This window comes from Hyla sarda, chromosome 2 (assembly GCF_029499605.1).
Source record: "Hyla sarda isolate aHylSar1 chromosome 2, aHylSar1.hap1, whole genome shotgun sequence".
NCBI lineage: Eukaryota > Metazoa > Chordata > Amphibia > Anura > Hylidae > Hyla > Hyla sarda.
Window position 1 is genome coordinate 431601466 of NC_079190.1, and position 15769 is coordinate 431617234.

Consider the following 15769-nt stretch of genomic DNA (forward strand, 5'->3'; position numbering starts at 1 on the left):
TAATTTTGTCAAAAACACTATTGAAAAATTACCAGGTATAATAAAGATTTTGGAACAATTTGGACAATACTCTGGTTATAAAATTAATTGGTCTAAATTGGGTTTTCTTCCATTGGATGGAGAGATTAGAGTGGCGATAGGTAATATTGTAATCCTGAGATCTAGTGAGTCATTGGAATATTTAGGGATTAAAATATCAAAAACGATGGAAGATTATAATAAAAATAATATACTTCCAGTTTTAGATAAAATTAGTTGTAAAATTAGTATATGGAACAAACTCCCATTGACTATGGCAGACCGTATAGCCCTTATTAAAATAGTGGTATTGCCAATGCTGTTACACTTTTAAAGAGCGGCACCAACATGGATTGATGACAAACATTTTAAAGGCTAAGAAAGGAAATGAAATGGTCTTATTTGGGGCCGCAAACGTATGAGGGTAAAGCAGAAAATGATTAACCCTCCGGTCAAACTAGAAGGTATGGGGGTACCCAATTTAAAATGTTATTATAGTGCAGCACAACTTAACTTTTTGGTGACAGAGGTTGTTATGGTAAAAAAAAAGTGTTGTTTTATGAAAAGGAGTTACACGATATGGGAAATTTTAGAAGGTGTAGGAGAGAGAGACTCCCAACTAGGAAATACTGCATTTATGAAAATGTTAAATAAGACATGGAGGTATATCAGGAGGTTGTTAGGTATCACAGGGAGTTTGACAATCACTAGGATTAGGGGAACCACTTTTTTTCCGGAACCACGGTATATAAATTAAGAAATACAAAAGTTATGGGAAAAAGGATATAAGAATTTCAGAATAAAAGTAATTTATGATTTTGACAAAGCGATTTTTGGTTTGAGAATCGGTGAAAAGAAAGATTTATTCTTAAAATTGTTGTGCCTGATTAAGATAGTGATCTTTAGGAGATGGTTTGCACCAATGCCACCACAAGTTAAAGGGTGGATTAACCTGGTGAATAAAGTAAAAAAATATGAAGTGTTATACTACTAAAAAAAAAACTATGCCTAAGAAAAAAGAAGAATAGAATAGATGGAGATGAAAAGAATGATTATTGGTATGTTAACAGACAACAGGCTGGGTAGAGGGGGAGGAGGAAGAGGGAAGGGATGGGAGGTGGGTGAGGTATCATTGATGGCGAGGGATAAACTATATACATATTGAAGGTTCTGTGTATAAAGATGCATTTAATGTAATTGTGACGAATATATAATTATAAAATGGAAAAAAATAAAGGAAAAAAAAAAAGCATGATAGACAGAATGGCAATTTGAGCCACCACTAAGGGAAGAAGTGTACCATAGACTCCCATAACACCAAGTTGCTAAGCTACAGTCACTCTTAATAACTGATGCTGAAAAGCCAACATAGAAGTAAATAAACTTCTGCACAGCCAAAACACATTATGGCAAATACATGTTTTATCCAATATATATCAATGCAGTCCATTAAGCTTAATTATATTTTCTTCACCCTGGATTCTTTATAGTAGTCTGTTAATGTTTTACACTCTGATGCTTTCTCAAAATGGAACAGTCTCTTTTCCAAAATGAAATGCTGACTCTGTCTTTTAGTTGCTTCACGATGAGAGCAAGAATGAGTGTCTGCACGAGCAACACCATAAGCTGCAGGGACAGCTCTTCCAGGAGAAGATGGACTTACAGCAGAAGAGTGAAGAACTGAACATCCTCATCAGGTAACCTAATACTACTATCTTCCTGAGACGGAACCCCAATATGTGTTAACTATGTGGACATAAAGCAAAAATAATAACAGGTGTCAGTCATTATTGTCTTCCTCTTATCTGTCGCTCACCAGGCAGATGGTTTTAGTGTTGTGACCCTCATTCTTGACCATTTTATTATAACAGTCAGCTTTATTTTAGGTGCTTTAAAGACTTCCAGCTGCAAAGAGCAAATAAGATGGAATTGCGTAAACAGCAAGAAGATGTGAGCGTGGTTCGTCGTACTGAATTCTACTTTGCACAGGCGCGATGGAGACTCACTGAGCAGGATGGACAGTTGGGCATTGCAGAGCTAGAGTTGCAGAGGTTTCTGTATAGCAAGGTAAGGGAAAGCTATCACACGAAAAAGTAAGGCCATATCTGCTCTTGTGTATCTGTTATTTTCATGGTCAACCCTTCATTTAGCTGGCATGTGCTACATTCCTCCTGCTGTAACCACTGTAAGGGAATTGTATGGACAGGTAATACTTCCCTTTCTGATGGCAATCACTAAGAAAAGCCCCTTAAAAAACTAATTATAAATTATATGTGGACATTATTCCAGAGTAATAAATATTTTTCTCTTCTAAAACTTAGGTCAACCTCCCAGCTGCATCAGCTTAGGGTTGGGCAGGTGTGAGTGCTTTGGGCCCAGTGGGTAAACTGTTTATGGCTAGGCATGGTGGTCGTGTACCTCTACACATTCTAGAAATTGGGGCTCTTACTAGACCCCGTGATTCCTCTCCCACTACTTTGCTTTTGTGTAAGGTTTAGGCACGAACCAGAAATATGCTTGGTCTCATGGTTTGTACTAAATTTATGCATGGGTTGCCGGAATTCTTGAAGGGGTTGTGCGGATTGGAACAGCTGTCTGACAATGTTGTTTTCAAATCATTTGGGGATCTCCAGGGCGAGTTTGAGCTTCCGCATGGCACCTTTTTCAAATACGTACATGTTTATGAGGTGCAGGGCAGGTCGAGATCGCTGGATATTCATTCCATTACTGTGAGAGAATCTGCTGGAATTATTTCTTGGCTCTATCCAGAACTTCTGCACTCATATCATGAGAGATTCCCCTTGCTGGTACGTAGTATATGGGAGAAGGATCCAGGGACTATATCAGATGAGGGGGGTCTCACACCTTATCTGTCTCTCTCCGAGGCCATTCGTTTGTCGCAGTTGTTCCTGGTACACAGGATGTATAAGTCCCCAGTCCTCCTGCATAACATTGGTCTCTGACCTGATTCCACCTGTCCGAAATGTGGTCAGTTGGGGGCCCATCAATTCCACATGATGTGGGGCTGTCTTCTCCTGACACTGTACTGGTGGGAGGTGCTCCAACTTATTCACACTACTTTTGGGATCACTCTGTCGTCAGAACCCAAGTTGTGTTTGGGGGTTCTTACGAGGTGTGGGTCTGAGCCCTCAGGGATTGAAATCGGGGTGCTTCGTGTGTTATATCAGGCTAGGAAGCTCATTGCCCACTACTGGATTACAGCTAGTCCTCCAACGGTGACAGACCTGATTACTCTAATTTCTCTTATAGTCCACTTAGAGAGAGGTACCGCTTAGAGAGAGGTATTTATGAAAGGTACAAAGCTACCCACAAATTTATCGCATTAAGCAGACCGTGGGTGCGTAAGCTCAGGTTAGGTCCGGACAGTCCCTGATCGTTGCCTTGCTGATGTTCCCTTCGTTCAGGTAGAGGGGGGGACTTTGCTCTGGCCCACGGACACCCGGCTCTGACTCCTCTTTGTTGAGTGGGTGCTGCTCACATCTTGGATGTATGGTGTGTGATGTTCTGTTGACACTTTTTTTTCTCTCTTTGCACTACCTGTCCCACTGTGATGTTACATGGTGCCTTTGCTCGAGTTAAGGACGACACATGTCTAGCATTAGGAATATTATGGCCATAGGACTGTTTTGTTTTTTGGGTTTTAGGGGGGGGGGGGTTGGGGGGATGTGTGTTTTTCTTTTATAGTAAAATGTTTAAAACTTTAATAAAATATATCCGATTTTTTTTACTTAGGTCAACAAGTCTGATGACACTGCTGAGCATCTGCTAGAACTTGGCTGGTTTACTATGAACAATCTGCTTCCTAATGCAGTTTATAAGGTGAGGAATATCAGAGCTGAATTACAAACATTCATACTCAAGCCTATATTTTTTTATTTTGCTTTATAAATATAACCCACTCATTACCTGGATATCCTTTGATTGCACAGGTGGCGCTACGGCCTCAGAGTCCTGCTCAATCTGGCAGACAGCTTGCTTTAAGACTGTACAGCAAAGTCCGACCTCCTGTGGGAGGCATCTCCATAAAAGAACACTTTGAAGTAACAGCCTTTCTTTGTTTTTTGTTTTTTCTTTTTATGGTAGAATGTATGCCAATGTATTCTATGTACTGTGCTTAGTATCTGCCATGTATTCAGAAAAATTTCTTGTTCCATATTCCTTGTAACAGGTAGCAGAATAAATACTTTATTAGCTGCTTTAGACAAAAAGGGTGTATAAGAAAGACTGAGTTCTGCTTTGCTGGACTCAATCCAGCCATGTATTTTATAGTGACCAAGTCATTTGAACTAATGCCACACAATACCACATCTCAGCTGCTGAAGACAAAATGTGTGGCTGGCTGCAAATTTACCAATCCATACTAGCGGTTTGGGGGAGAGGGGGTTCAGAGATTGTGATGTTGTCAGTCATTTGGATCCCTGGGTTAGCTTCAGTTAAACAAAGCTTTGTTGCAGTCTACCTTTAGGTTATGTTCAAACAGTAAGGGTATGCTGTGGTTTCTCCACGGCAGAAAATCTGTAGCATTTCTGCACGAAAATAAACAAAACTAAGCTAAACTAAAATAAATAAACCCAGAGGTTTCCGAAACTGGAGACGCGGCACCCGCATAGAATGCGGGTGCTGCAGGGAGATCGTGGGGGGGAGGCGGGTCCCAGCGGCGTGCCCCTTGTGATCAGACATCTTATCCCCTATCCTTTGGATAGGGGATAAAATGTTTTTTCCCGGAATACCCCTTTAACCCCACCTCTTTTCTTACAGACCCTTTACAAAAAGGTAAACATAGACTGTGTAGCTGGCTAACATAGCAGTAGCTGGCTACTCAGCCTTTTTTGTGTGTCTGCATTCTTAACTAAATACAGTACATAGTTAGTATTGTTGAAAAAAGACATGTCCATCAAGTATAACCAATCAATTGAAAGAAAGGGGTATGATATATTAATATTTTATTTATTTATGATTTGCAGGTGAATGTGGTTCCTCTTACAATCCAGCTCACCCATCAGTTCTTTCATAGAATGATGGGATTCTTCTTCCCAGGACGCAGTGTAGAAGAGGAGGAGGTTGGAGATGAGGAGGATAAATCAAAACTTGTTACAACAGGTGAGAATGAGAATGTGTTGTGTGTTCATTGTATCTAGGGTATTGAACATGGGCCTTTATATAAAAACTATTGGCTAATTTTGTCTAAAATTTGATAATTTTGCACATAGTAATCAGTCAGATGTCTTATAAAATTTGTTCAGATTACCATCAGAGGACAACGCTGGACTCCATTATAAGTCAGTTTAGTCTGTAATGTGTTGTTAATGTACTCTATCAGACAAACCAGACACTACCATCACAGTTTTTATCACTGTAATCATGGATTTTGTTTTGTAATGGGAATTATGATGGTGTTGTAAACAGAGTCTCTGTAATCTCAGATTGTATGCTCTAAGTAACTGAGTTTTGTAAAATTGTAGGCCATCCAAAAGAATATCATCATCCTTATGCTTGTGACCTTTGTGTTTAGTAACTAAACTGGAAAATAAAGCGTGAATTTACTTATATCTTGCTGTTCTTGCACGTTATCCCAGGCATGCCGGTAGTAAAGCCGCGACAGCTCATTGTGGCAGAGGATACTGTCTCTCTAGGCCCAGGCAAGGGTAGTGGACAGGGTTTAAATAGGACAACTGGAGTTAGACGTTCATTCCGGAAAGCACCAGAGGTAATTTGGAAGGCTGTTTTTAACTGAAGAATTCCTTTTGATAGTAAAAATGCTGTAACATCAGAAGTTGATGTGTATTTCTCCTGTAATAGCATCCTGTCGATGATCTGGACAAGATGAAAGAGCGAGCTGCCATGAACAATTCATTCATCTACATTAAAATCCCACAGGTGCCTCTCTGTGTCAGCTATAAGGTACGTAGTGACGTATCAAATATTAATTCTGATGTTATTTTTTTACCTAAAATCTGTGGCAGATCTCCACCATCATGTGCCAGCTGCCTTTGCCACCAAGATAGCCATTAGGCATTTACAGCTTGTATGACTGTATTACAGTAGTTGTAGATCTTCTGCCTTCAAGAAAGTTCTTGCCCCTCAGAACTGCAGCTAGGTTTCACAGTGCTGTTTCTTCCGCTGCTTTCTGGCGTAAGAGACTAGCTTGGTTTCTGCAAACATTGCTGCTGAAAGGTTGGTTTTAATGTTCAAGCAGGCCAGATTTGTGTTAAAGGAGGAAAGATTAAAGAGTACCTATCATCAACTAAACTGTCCATAATCCCCCCATCTGTCCCTGACACTCACTAACTCTATCCCTGTCTTTATTTTGACATAAAAATGCTCATAAATACCTTTTTCACTATTACTATGGCTGCTCAGTTATTCTGCTGTGTGGAGGCAGGAAGGGGGTGTAGCCCGGCAGGCGCGACGTCTTCTGAAGCCTGGCCAGGCTCACTTCCGCCCTTCCTCCATCTCAGTGTTTCACAACCATGCCTACTACTAGCAGCTGGAGGCACCCTATTTGTAAAACACTAAAGTAGCAACTTATATGGTGATGTGAACATTAGTACACTTACTTCTAATTTTTTTGCGGGCTTTAGAAGACCTCGATCATAGAAGGCAGACTCATTCAGTCTCATTCAGAGCAGCGCTGCACCGACACATGGCCAGCGCGTCGGCTCTCCTCAGGCAGGAGGAGCCTGATGACGCGGCCGGCCATGTCAGGAGAGAGCTCTGCTCTTCTGCACCCTGTGGGGTCCCTGAACTCTTCTCGGGTGGGCTCGAACACGGACACTCCGGCAGGGGTACGAACTCCATCTCGCCAGCAAGGAAGCCCAGCAGCACGCATGGCGCACACAGCACTCTCTCCCGCCTATCTGATAGACAGGCATGGAGCTGCGCTGTGCACGTCACGTGTCCCGGCTGCAGTCTGAGATTTCGGACTCATGCCAGGCATGTGTCCAAAATCTATAAAATACAGCTTCTCAAAGACAATAGACAGGTAGCGGCACTAGTAACATAAATCCTCACACCCTTCTTAGGACTCTTGGAACAGCTGAGAGAGTCTCTGTTCTGACCCACGGTGGTGCTAGGACAGAGAGTCAAATGTCAGAAAACAATGTAGCAATGTAAAGAAATATAGCCTGCACTCACCGCTCAATACGGGTCTCAGGTACCGGACCTCAGGTACCTCTAATACGGCCTCAGGTACCGGACCTCCTCTGTAGCGTGGGATTCACAGCAGCTGCTGACAGCACTCAGAAAACAGGCAACTGCCGGCGGTTTCGCGTTACAATCAACGCTTCTTCCGGCCTAAGAAGCGTTGATTGTAACACGAAGCCGCCGGCAGTTGCCTGTTTTCTGAGCGCTGTCAGCAGCTGCTGTGAATCCCAAGCTACCGAGGAGGTCCGGTACCTGAGGCCGTTAGACCCGTATTGAGCGGTGAGTACAGGCTATGTTTCTTTACACTGCTACAAAATCTATAAAAGACTAGTGGCCGGACCATCTAGGGAGACCCCTAGTGGTAGCTTTTACATACAGAAAATTCACTAGGAAAAATATATATATTTTTTAATGATATGCATTTAGAAAAGTGTTCTAAATGCCTTAATGTTTAACATATCAAAAGTTTTTTTCATGATAGGTACTCTTTAACCATTACTGCAGTTTAACCAAACTTTGCCAGCTCAATGCAGTAAACATGCTCTATAAACTTACTATAAAATACGTCTCTCTAGCAAGATGAGGAAAGTAGTGCCAAGTGCTTCTGCCCACTCATTCTAGAAATTTGGTGTGGGTCTGGATGTGCACCAACTATTTAAAAGTTTGACATGTCTTTATGATCTGTCAGACTTGTTTAAAATTGACATTAATGCTTTAAGATAGGAGATGAAGCAAATGTATAACCATATCTGCAATTATTTTAGATTTTTTAATTTAGAAATACTTGAACTTAACTCATTTTATTTATTTGCTTCAAGGGTGAGAAAAACAGTGTAGACTGGGGAGAACTGAACCTAGTGTTACCATGTCTGGAGTATCACAACAATACCTGGACATGGCTCGACTTTGCCATGGCAGTGAAGAGAGACAGTCGGAAGGCCCTTGTGGCACAGGTAAGTTTAGCAACCACAGTCAAATCATTTCACAAGTCTTAATTGCACTTGTTAATACTTTTATCAATCATTTTTTGCAGGTCATTAAGGAAAAACTACGTCTTAAACCGGCTGCTGGTGCAGAAACAAAAGGGAAAAGTGAGACAAAGACAGATATGAATCAACAGGAGGAGGATGAGAAAGCTCGGCTACTGATCGGACTTAGCGTTGCTGATAAGAACACTGGAAAGAAATCCATATTCAGCAGAAGAAAAATGTGAAAACTGGAACTGTACAGGCTTTTGTGGAGAATTTTAGAAAACTAGTTTCAAGGATTTTGTGATAGAAGCTACAGTCTAAGTTATCCTGTCCCTGGCAGGATTCAGGATTAGCTGTTAATGAGAAGACGTTAAGGATTTTGTTCTTTCATAGGACAAAAAGTAAATAAATGTGGGGCATTAAGTCTCTAGCTATGCTGCAGTACTGATGATGAGGGACAACAGAGCGCCTTACACTAGATCCCCCCCTCCTTTTTACTTTTTACATCCTTAAAGACAATGCAACTAAAACTCAGTCAGAAAGTACATTCAGTGAATGTTATATGGTTGACAATGTTAGATGTGGGTCATAGAAGTAAAGCCTTTCCATGTGCCTATGGCAACTGTCCAACCAAAAGTAGGGGCTCACACCAAGGACACTATATGACATAAAGTTGTAGGACCAGAAAAGCCAGATTTACACTGTGCGGTAATGTTTTCAATGTCTATTGACATTTTTTATTGGGTATTCTAACCCATTACTGGCAGTGGCACTAGAAGGCAAAAGGGTTTGTTAAAGTAGATTGACATTGACTATACCCTATTTCCTAATGCTGTGCAAAGTCAATAACTTACAGCTGCTAAGGGAGGAAGTCTCCACAACCAGTTACTGCCCAGCAATATAAGTCTGGGTAACGCAGCAACTATTGCAAATTACCCTAGTCATGCATTGGTGAGACAGAACCCTTTGACGCATTAATATTTTGGGCCCAAAATGTGGGCCCTATGCTTTTTTAAACACTTTGCTGCCATTGCGTTGGTTCTCTTACCTCGCGATAACTCCATTGCTGCCAGAAGATTCTTTATACAGTCTGAACTCACTAGCCGCAGAAGTGAGAAGAGTTTCGTTAATATGAATATAGCTTCCTGATAACAAAGCAAATATTTATTTTTCAAGAGATTACTTTGTAACAAATAATCCAAATGTCATTGTTCAGTTGATGACTTTTTTTTGCCTTTTTTCCTCCTCTATGCACTGTCCCCTGTTTTTTATTTTAACAGGTAGTGTTGTGTATTTCTGGGTTTATCCTCTGCAACATAGGTGGGAATGGATTTTATTTTGTCACAATGCATCTAATGATTATGGTGTAAGAGCATTTATAGAGGTGGTGTTTAACTTTTTATAAATGTGTATATACATATATATATTTATATGCATTGAGGCAGGGCTGGGTGCAGTTGTTGCTGCTACATAGGTGTATAAAATCCTGCTCTCATCTGCAGACATTTGCACTTTTTTGGTACGGATTGCTCTCCACCAACAATGATTAAAATCTAAATTGTTACTTTTAAGACAAGTGTGTTGTGTTCCCCTCCCTCAGTAAATCTCATAACTGCAATACAACCGATTACACATGAAAATTAAATAAGCAGTGAAGGTACAATTGTTTAAGTCCATTATATAACATTTTACTAAGCCCAGTAGAGGGAGGAGAAAGTTAAATCCAGAAGCCAGATGTTGTGCCCAAAACAGGAGTGGGAGGGTGCTGTGCCTCACAAAACAGTAGGTAGAACTATGACTGTCAGGGAATCTATCTGAGCAATAGAATACTGTGCTGCATAAGGTAGAAGACTGGTAAGTTCTAGTGTGAGCATTCTTTACAACTAGATTCTACTTAAAGGCTAAGTATAGCAAATGTTCTATTACGGAATTGCCATAGACGCCTCGATTTCACAGTGGACTACATAATTTCAGGGAGTTTTAAAAGTGTATCCTGCTGCATCAACAACATTGTAGTTAGCCTTTAATTTTCTCTATAATACAATTCATAAATGCAGCTACAGTAAACAGTATTCGCAATTTACATACTGTTAAAAACTTATCTGATTAAGTTATGACACTTACATAGTATGGCGCTACCGGAAGTGTCTACAGTCTATGCCTTCACTGCACTGGATCCCACAGCACTAGAGATGAGCAAATCAGCCGTGTTATTTGATTCCGGTTCAGTGGTCCATTCGGATTTGTACAGGAGTAGGAACTCCTGTCAAATGGCAGCATCCCTGGCCCTATACAACAACTGAGCAGCAAGCCATACCTATTCATGGGATTACTACTTTAGGACCATGTTTATGCTTGAATACTGGAAACCACAATGCAGTGCTGCTTCTGTTTCTTGGCAAATTCCACCAGTTCGTTGATGAACTCCATTGACTGAGGGCACTTTTAGGCTGTGTTCACACATTCAGGTTTTGAATTGCAATTATTGATTACAAAGCGGGGAATTAATCTGTAAAGACAAGTCTCAATGTGTCCTTAGTATGTATCCTCCATTTATGCTCCACGCTTTGAATTCGATAATTGCAATTAAATAAACAAGTGAACACTGCCCCTTAATGAGCATCGAACTCTGTGATTGGTGCTCATTTACTGACTATTCGCAAGGCTGAATCTCTCGTGGAGCCCTTTCATTTTTTCTTTATGGGCCACACAATAATAGGGACAATAATAATAACTTAAATGGGCACACAGAAGATCCAATCAGCCGACCATTGGCCCCTCTACACTGGCCAATTATCGAGCGAGCCATCCTAGGACCTATTGTGCTGTGCATTGCTTTCTTACAAATCTGCTTGGACTGGTGACATAGACTATGCACGAAGCAAGATACAGGGTGAATCTTCTGCTTTCAAGTGACTGGCCTCTACAGCCATATGATGTGTCTTTAGAATGGGTATTCTGTTGGCATTCATGGACATAGCGCAAGGGCATTGTCCACCTAGTCTGACCTCATATTATTTATACTTTTCATTTCTATCTTGGGATAGATACATGTACATACCAGGCATACTTACTAGAAATGAGCGAATTTTTTGAAAAATTCGATTCAGCTGATTCGCCGAATTTTCCGAAAACTTGGTTCGGTCTGAATTTTTTTGTGACGAATCGCTATTAAAAACGGCTATTTCTGGCCCACAGAGAGGCTCAATAGGGGTGTAGAAAACTTTGCCTTGTCCTAACATGCATAGTAAGTGTGATGTGTTAGTGAAATAATACTGTTATTCCGTATGACATGCAGATTACAGGCATTGCTATTAGAATCACTGCTGTAGAGCAGCACAATGGCATAGCCTGGAGGTGGCATCAGCATGAGGACACCATATAGTGGCTGAATGACACAGCATGGAGGTGTTGGCAGCATGAGGAGACCATATAGTGGCTGAATGACACAGACTGGAGTTGGTGGCAGCATATAGTGGCTGACTGACATCCTGGAGTTGGCGGCAGCATGAGGAGACCTTATAGTGACTGAATGACACAGCCTGGAGGTGGCGGAAGCATGAGGAGACAATAGGCTTCACAATCCCTAATTAAAAAATGAATTTTAAAATTTAAATTGAAGATTTATGGTAGCTAGTGCTACCATAAAAATGTTTTAGGTAATGTCCCAGGCCCAGCAGCATCAGTAAACCATATAGTGGCATAATGACACAGCCTGGAGCTGGCGTCAGCATGAGGAGAAAATAGGGCTTCACAATCCCTGATGAATTTTCAAATTTAAATTAAAGATTTTTGGTTGCTAGTGCTACCATAACATTTTTTAGGTAATGTCCCAGGCCCTGCAGCATGAGTAAACTTATAGTGGCTGAATGACACAGCCTGGAGTTGGCTGCAGAACGAGAACATATAGTGGCTGAATGATACAGCGTGGCAGTGCTGCAGCATGAGGAGACTATATAGTGGCTGAATGGCACAGTCTGGAGTTGGCATCTGCATGCGTAGAACATAGTGGCTGAATGACACAGCATGGAGGTGGCAGCAGCATGAGGAGACCATATAGTGGCTGAATGGCACAGCCTGGAGTTGGTGGCAGCGTAAGTATAAAAACATAGTGGCTGAATGGCTCATCCTGGAGTTGGCGGCAGATGAGGAGACCATATAGTGGCTGAATGGCACAGCCTGTAGTTGGTGGCAGCATGAGTAGAACATATAGCGGCTGTGAATGACACAGCGTGGAGGTGGCGGCAACATGAGGAGACCATATAGTGCCTGAATGGCACAGCCTGGAGTTGGCGGCAGCATGAGGAGAACATATAGTGGCTGAATAACACATCGTGGAGGTGGCAGCAGCATGAGGAGACCATATAGTGGCAGAATGAGACAGCCTGGAGGTGGCAGCAGCAGCATAAGGAGTCCTGAAAGTGACCCAGTGACAGAGTGGTGCAGTGGGTTGCAATACCAGTACCCGGTGACGAAGGGGGGTGAAAAAAGGTCTGATGCGGAGGAATGTTTGTAACTGGGGAGCAGTGCCTTAAATTTGTCTGGCACTATACATATTTGTGAAGTGTTGGTGTGGAACCATGGGCAATCTACTCTGATGCATCAGGCATTAGTGGGTGGAAATCCTGGCTGATCCATGCCTGATTCATCTTCACAATTTCAGTCACATTTTTCATGGACAGACGAGTTCTCCTCGGGGGGACTTTGACCCCCGCTGCACTAAACACCCGCTCTGATAGCACGCTACTGGTCGGGCAGGACAGCTTTTCCAGGGCAAACTCTGCTTGTTGCAGCCACAAACCAAGTTTGGCTGCCCAGAAGTCCAGTGGATCTTCAAGGTGTGTTGTCATGGGCATGCCAAGTTATGCCACCACTTGCTGGTTCAGGTCCTGCTTCAGGTCTACCTGCTGCCGATGAGTTGCTTCTCTATGCGGGTGAAGAAAGGTACTCATGAGTGACTGTAAACTCAGGCTTCTGCTGATGGAGCTGGTACTGCTCCTGCCACCCCTCCCCAGCAGCCATGGCAGTGGAAGGTGAGCGCAGAGGGCCCCTCGAGTGGACCATGGCACCGATAGGCATCGGCCAACTGACTACATAGGATGTCTCTGTAGTATGTCAGTTTGTCCTCCCTCTCAGTGGGTGTAAAAAAAAAAAAAAGGCCCCCATTTTGTGCCAGAAGCGAGGGTCCAATAAGGTGGAGAACCAGAAGTCATCCCGCTGCCGAATGGTGGCAATTCGGGAATTGTGCCATTTGTACAAGTGACTCAGAGGGACTCCCTGCCTCCATCTCCACTGCATACTGCCACGGTGTGTCTGGGTCCTCTGTCTCATAACCCTCTAGCTCCTTTGGCTGCTCCTACTCCTCTCCTGTCAGATGACTAGAAAAACCGCCCATTTCGCAAAACCTAAACTGTGCTCAACTGTGCCCCTCCTCCTCCAGTTCAGCCCCCACAGAGATGTAGGCGCCACATCTCCAGTGCCCTGACGAGCCATCTTTTCCAACACGTGTTGTAGGAAATGAAGCAGTGGAATTATGTCATTCATCCCATAATCCTGGCGACTGACTAATAATGTGGCTTCCTCAAAGGGCCTGAGCAAACGGCAGGTGTCACATATGAGCTACCACTGGGTTGACATTGAAGTTACACAGGGGAGTACCCCTATCCGCTTGGATCATCAAGAAATCGGTGATGGCTTTTCTCTGTTCCTATAGTCGGTCCAACATATGGAGGGTGGAATTCCAACGTGTGGCAACATCGCAAATCAGACTATGTTGAGGAATATCGTTCTGATGCTGCAGCTTAAGCAGGGGGTGCTTTGCGATGTACGAGTGGCTGAGGTGCATGCAAAGTTTCCTTCCCATTGTTAGGATGTCTTGCAAATGGGGGGAACACTTCAGGAACTGCTTGGTAACCAGATTGAACACGTGTGCCATACAGGGCCCATGGCTCAGCCTTCCTTGTCACAGCGCAGACAAGATCTTTATCCCGTTGTCGGTGACCATGGTTCCCATTTCCAGTTTTCATGGGGTTTGCCATGCTCCGATTTCTTTATGAATGACTTTTAGCAGTTCCTCCCCTGTGTGACTCAGTTCGCCAAGGCAAACCATGTGAAGAACAGAGTGACACCGCCATGCCCTGCACACATGGTATGCTGAAGGGGCACTGAGACTTGTCCGTTCAATGGAAGCTGAGGACACGGTGGAGGATGAGGTGGAGTCGCACACTGTCACAGGACCAATGGCCTGAGAGCGTGGAAGAGAAAGCGGTGTGACTTGTCCAAGTTGGTGTTGTGGCGTATTATCCCTGACACACCGACAGGCTCAAGGACTGGCCCACCTTCTCTTCCATAAAACTGTGCAGGGCCGGTACTGCCTTCGCAAAGAAATGGCAGCTAAAACAAAGGAAAGCGCTCCATGGTGTTATATCGTAGATACGTGTATAAGATGAACACAAATTTTCAGGTGTTCACCCTCGATGGTTGTACTAGACCAAGTAGGATCCAGCAACCACTCCTGGGATAGACAGCAGACACATGAAAAAACCTCCAAGAAACTCAGGATCAAGCAGGGTGCATGGAACTCAGGTGAGCTAGGAAAGATTTATTACCCACAATGTAACGCGTTTCGCGGAAAACCGCTTCATCAGGCACATCTATGCCTGATGAAGCGGTTCTCCGCGAAACGCATTGCATTGTGGGTAATAAACCTTTCCTACCTCACCTGAGTTCCATGCGCCCTGCTTGATCTTGAGTTTTTTTGGAGGTTTTTTCGTGTGTTCTCAATGAAATGACAGCTTGGGCCTCTCCAACTCGGCTCGGCACAAGCCATATGTTTTCTGAAAGGTGCAGCGTCCACCACTTGAAAAAGGAGGGACTGCAGCACCAGCAACTTGGACAGAAGCACATTTAGCTTCTGAGTTGGAACCTACTGTTGTCTCTTGGATATGGCTTCTCCGATGGATTTCTGGCGGAATGACTGACTAAAAGTAGGAGGAGCAGGAGCATCTAGAGGAACAGAAGGACACACAGCTCCCTTTTGGCTGAGGTGGTAGAACCTTGGCTTGCTGAAAGAGGGAGCGGCGTGCCACTGAGTGATGCAGCAAGCTGGACCACCACATCGGAGCCACGGTTCTCCCAGGCCGCTTTATGGTGGCACAGTATTTGTTGACGCCGGGCCATGGTGCCAACATTGGGACCTTGGCCATGCTTCACCTTCTGCCGACACATCTTGTATGTGGCTATGTTAGCCTCCTCCGGATGCTTGATGAAAAACTGCCACACTACCGAGTAGCTAATTTTTCCACCAACAGTCCGCACTAATTGACTGCTACTGCCGCCGTCTCCAGGAACCCCTGTTCCACTACCTCCCGGGAAGGTAGGCTGCCGCGAAGCAGGTGGTCTCCTCTGGGCACGTTTGGCTCCAGAATTTTCACTTCTGCCACCATGCTGACTGCCAACCATGCTACCACCTTGCTGGCTCAGCTGCTGCCTCATGGGCAACCTGCAACTCTCTTCTCCTGATGATGATGAAGTCCCTTCTGCACCTGGCTCCCAATTGCGATCGGCTTCATCATCATCAACAAGTGTCTGTATGTCACTGATGTTCTCAAGTTCCT

General features: G+C 43.4%; 1 protein-coding gene across 1 annotated transcript in view; it reads left to right on the forward strand.

Moving 5' to 3' along the window:
• Positions 1-9729, forward strand: part of BLTP2 (bridge-like lipid transfer protein family member 2) — a 114983-nt gene extending 105254 nt beyond the window's left edge. The window contains exons 31-39 of the mRNA XM_056559095.1: positions 1594-1715; positions 1905-2085; positions 3772-3858; positions 3969-4079; positions 5004-5139; positions 5616-5746; positions 5839-5940; positions 8001-8135; positions 8216-9729. Coding sequence (XP_056415070.1) covers positions 1594-1715; positions 1905-2085; positions 3772-3858; positions 3969-4079; positions 5004-5139; positions 5616-5746; positions 5839-5940; positions 8001-8135; positions 8216-8395 — 1185 coding nt within the window. The 3' untranslated portion in view covers positions 8396-9729. The remainder of the gene's footprint in view (positions 1-1593; positions 1716-1904; positions 2086-3771; positions 3859-3968; positions 4080-5003; positions 5140-5615; positions 5747-5838; positions 5941-8000; positions 8136-8215) is intronic.
• The last annotated feature ends 6040 nt before the right edge of the window (positions 9730-15769 follow it).